General features: G+C 49.3%; 1 protein-coding gene across 1 annotated transcript in view; it reads left to right on the top strand.

Annotated features, from left to right (window-relative positions):
- nav1b (neuron navigator 1b) overlaps nucleotides 1-5,000 on the top strand; it is a 66,914-nt gene that overhangs the window by 22,249 nt on the left and 39,665 nt on the right. Inside the window, 1 exon segment of the mRNA XM_062544530.1 lies at nucleotides 1,700-2,513. Coding sequence (XP_062400514.1) covers nucleotides 1,700-2,513 — 814 coding nt within the window.

Raw genomic sequence — 5,000 nt, 5'->3', positions numbered from 1 at the left:
ATGGGGTCTCAGATGTTGTCCAGATGCCTCCTCAATATCAGCTGCTTCCTCTGTAACCATGACAATGCTCCACTGCCCCTGTTCTCCCTCTACCTCTTCCTCCTCTTCTTCTTCTTCTTTTCATCTTACTCCTCTTTTTCTTCTCCTTCTTATATCTATTCTTTTTTTCTTTCTTCTTCTTCTTCTTTTTCAGCCTCTTCTTCTTTCTTTCTTCTTTTTCTTCTTCTTTTTCTCTTCTTCTTCTTCTTCTTCTTCTTCTTCTTCTTCTTCTCCTTCTCCTCCTCCTCTTCCTCTTCCATGCACCTCCTTCTTCAGTGCTCCCCTGTGGGTCTTCAGAGAGCCCATGTCGTGTTTCTGGCCCGAGTGTGTGATGGAGTGTGTGTTTGATCACAGCCACATGGACTCTGACAGTGTGAGTCATGGGGTGACGCGTTGGGTGGACCAAAAACACACACACACACACACACACACACAGATACACAAACACACACACCCATTAACTTGGCCCATGAATCTTATTTTGGGTCAGACTCTTTAAACATTGCCAGCTTTCACTGTCGCTCCTGTCTGGACCTTTAAAGGTGCAGCCCCTAGTTTCTGTTTTGGTTTGAAGAGAAGATGAGCAAACATCAGCCTGAATAAGGAACCCATCTGTCTGCAGTATGTTGGAGGTTGGAAGAGGTTATATTAAAGGCCTCTTTCATATGGACTGAGGAGGAGCCGGAGGGACATTAGACACTGTAAGGAAGACCTGGTGTTGTTTTTGAATGATAAGTGTGTGTGTGTGTGTGTGTGTGTGTGTGTGTGTGTCAGAGAGCTTGCATGATATGTCCCATGTTTTTGTGAGGTAGTGTGAGGGTACCATCAGTACAGAGACACTGGGAGTCTTGTCAGGCTGTTATCAGAACGAATCAGACTCAGTGTACGTGGTATTTAAACATCTCAAAGTAAGTACAGATGTTTTTTGCGTTTACATTTTTCTGCCGCGGTTATGATAAGGCCCATCGCATACCTCAAGATGACAGGGGCCCTTTTTTTAAAGGGGTGGCGGTTCTCCGTTCCTCGGCTTACCGCGAGAACCGTCCTGGGGGAGACGTTCTGCTGTGATGATGTCATCCATCCAGCTGTTCCAGTGCCCTCATGGCCGCTCAGAGTGTGTGTGTGTGTGTGTGTGTGTGTTTGACTAGCGCCGAGCACTTCTTTCTCTCAGCACTGACTAATTACCCTGAGGTTTGAATCAGAAACACAGATGTACTACACACACACACACACACACACACACACACACTCACTTGACAGACAAGACGAATAAGCCAAAGGCCTGATGCCCTACCCATGCAGTCCTCTCTCTCTCTCTCTCTCTCTCACTCTCTCACTCATTCTCTCTCTCTCTCTCTCTCCCCCCCTCTCTCTCTCTCTCGCTCTCTCTCTCTCTCTCCATAAAACACTTCAGTCTACGGGGAGACATTAAAGCGTAAACCTTGCGGAGAGCCGTTTCCATAAGTGCCCACTCTAACCTTAAGCGGCGTGCATTCCAGCACACCCGCACACCCACACGTCTGCTCCTGCTCTAGTCCTGGACGCTAAATCATATGACAAGCTCAGTTCCCCTCTCCTGCAGCGGAATCTGATGTCGAAATCAAACCCCCCCGAAACCCCCCCTTTACCCACCTCCTCCATTTCTCTGTGTGTCTCTCAGCAGTTCCAAAGGGCGACTCCAAGCTGGGGGACAAGGCCAAGATGGCGGTGAAGGGGACCAGTCTGCAGCGCTCGTGTTCTGACGCGGGACGAGACCGCGGCGAGCATCGCAAGCCCCCCTCGGGATTGGTCAAGCCCTCGGCGGGGGGGTCCTTCGGCTACAAGAAGCCGCCGCCGGCCACCGGCACCGCCACCGTCCTGACCGCGGGGGGCGCCACCATCTCCAGCGGCTCGGCCACGGTGGGCAAGGTGCCCAAGTCCTCGGGCATCCCCATCAAGCCTGTGATGCCCGGCGGCGTGGGCGGGTTGGCAGCGGGCGCCGGCGGGCGCAAGAACAGCTTCGACGCGTCCAGCTGCCACGAGCAGGGCTTCGCCCGCTCCAGCCTCCAGTACCGCAGCCTGCCGCGGCCCGCCAAGTCCAGCGCCCTGAGCCTGACCGGGCACCGCCCCTCCTCCGCCTCGCGACCCGTCAGCGGCGCCCTGGACGGCGGCCTGATGCCCCTCAAGCCCATGCCCAGCTCGCCCATGTTGCCGGCGGGCAGCGGGTCGGTGGGGCGCGGCGGCAGCGCCAAGGGGCGCAGCGGCAGCACCAGCGGCGGCGGCGGGATGGGCGGGATGGGCGGCCCGGTCAACCAGACGGACCGCGAGAAGGAGAAGGAGCGGGCCAAGGCCAAGGCCGACCTGCTGGAGAGCGCGTGCCTGAAGGCCGAGCTGCAGGCGGACAGCGCAGGGGAGGCGCTCACTAAGGTCCAGGGGCTCAGGAGGGCCAGCGCCAGCACCAAGTACCCAGAGCTGGCCTCGCCCAACACACAGAGGTACAGTACGGGGGGCTGTGTGTGTGTGTGTGTGTGTGTGTGTGTATGTGTGGAAGTGCGTGAGTGAGTGAGTGAAAGAATGAGAGAGAGAGAGAAAGAGAGAGCGAGTTTGAGTGTGTGTGTGTGTGAGAGAGAGAGAGAGAGAGAGAGAGAGTTTGTGTGTGTGTGTGAGAGACAGAGAGAGAGAGTTTGTGTGTGAGTGAGAGACAAAGAGAGAGAGAGATTTTGTGTGAGAGAGAGAGAGAGAGAGAGAGAGAGAAAGAGAGAGAGGGGGGTTTTCAGTAGCAGCATGAAAGCAGGATTGACTGCACCATATCTGCAGTTCATGAATAAGACATTAGAACAAAACTCAGCACTCAAGAATGTCCTTAAAATCTCAAAGTCAACTCAACTTGCTTTGAAGGATATCCGAGTGTTGTTGAGATTTCTGTTAAATATTTTAAAACCACAGCCTCTCAAATATTACACAAACAAGTGGTTTTGAAATTCAATTTGTTGTATTCAATGAATTCACTTTAACACTCCAAAATTGAATTATTATTATGTTATTATTCTGTATTTATATTTGTAGGGGATTAAGGTTTCCCTCATTTTCAATGACGACGAGTTTACATTAAGAGTGATATACAAAACAGCAGCAATAATAACATACACATGAGCAAAACAAAAAAAACAAGCTGTAGGTAAAAATGAACATCCTAATTAACCCCCAATATGTAATATCCAAATGAATATCGTCATTGAGGACCGACCCTGCAAGTCTTCAGTATGTAGAGCCCATCCTTGTGTTGGGATCAGAATCAAAAGCTTTATTGGCCAGGTTTGCGCAAACAAACAAGGAATTTGGCTCTTTGCTCTCAAAGTACAACACTCAAACAAATAAAACATAAAAGAACTAGAAAAGCACTCAGAGAGTGCAGACCTCCACCAAGTAAAAACATAACTGCCTCCTGGATCCAGACGGTGATATGGATCAATCCCAAAATGTAATCATTTTCATCCTTGGGTCATTTCAGACCTCCTCTGAAAATGTCAGTGAAATCCATCCATAACTTTTTGATTTATCTTGGGAACAAACAAGTAAACAAACAGACAGACAGACAGACAGACAGACAGACAGAGCAAGCTAGTTTGTGATTGGACCCAGAAGGTGTGGACAGGAAGCAGGAGAGATAGATGTGCAGGTTTCCAGCCTTAAGGCGAAATCCAGTGGCGTAGCGTAGTTGCGCAAGGCCCCGGTGCAAGTCTGGCGCTGGACCCCTACCCCATCCCCCCGCTCCCCCGCTCCCCCGCTCCCCCGCTATCTCGACCCATCCTTGTATATCTCAAGACACACACCGACCGACCACAGAGGGAAAGAACGCACGCACGGTCATTATTACATGGACAGCGACTATTTGCGTAACTTGCACACAGCCTACGATCAAAAACAGAACGCATACAAATTCATTCAACTGAACACACCACGTTCCCTTGCAGCACAACAATGGCCTCATGAAAGAATACACTGAGGACGGCTTGACGCCGAAACGCGTTTGTTTTATCATGGTGCTACAATAAAGTATAAGATAACTAACTAGTGAGTGTGGTTCTTTTGCACATTGGAATACGATATTTAACTCGCACCCGAAGAAGGAGATATCTTGGAGTTAAAGCGCGCCTCTCTCTGCAAACTCATCAAAGAACAAACAGACACATAAATTATGGCACAGCGGCCATTGATTTAACTAACCTGTACGCCGATCAGTTGCCGTATAAAAAACATTTGCACTCACCCGTCAGAAGTGTACTTTGCGTGCCTTCTGCTCAGCAAACTCGTTAACTATCGTGGTGAAATCCAATTTCCTCGCCCTGTCATTTTCATTGGAGAGTATGGCCAATCCACTCAATCGCTCCTGACCCATGGCACTCCTCAGATAGGTCTTTATTAATTTGCTAACTTTCCACGACTTTAGTAAGAGTAGTAGCCTATACATGTTTACATTTGCTAGCATGTGCAGCAGATCAGAGATGACGTAAAGATGTTATGACTGGACAAACAGATTTCCCAGCAGGCCATGTGACAACATCTTGTAAGTTGACGATAAAATAATCAATAATGGTATTAGTTTTATTGATTAATTTTGATTCTAACATTGAAATATCATTAGTAAAATCAAAATGATATGAAAAGTAGGAGAAAATACAAGAATTGGGGAATGGATAGGTGCCACCATGAGACCAAGTTGTAGGACATAGTGAAGCATTTAAATAGCAATGGGTTTCCATTAGTGTGTAATTCACAAGGGCTGGCGTCATGATGACAATAGCTAACTTTATGTCGCATAGTTGGGAGGCGCTGGACAAATTCTGAATCGCAAAGGGCCCTACGAAGCTCAGGGGCCCCGGTGCGTTGCACCGGTTGCACCGTCGCACGCTACGCCCCTGGCGAAATCCAAATCGCCAACAGATCAGGCAGGGTTTACCCGACCTAGCAAAAAACAACAG

The sequence above is a fragment of the Sardina pilchardus genome, chromosome 9 (assembly GCF_963854185.1).
Source record: "Sardina pilchardus chromosome 9, fSarPil1.1, whole genome shotgun sequence".
Lineage (NCBI taxonomy): Eukaryota > Metazoa > Chordata > Actinopteri > Clupeiformes > Clupeidae > Sardina > Sardina pilchardus.
Note: the sequence above shows the minus strand (reverse complement) of the source record. Positions and strands in the feature narration are given on the sequence as shown.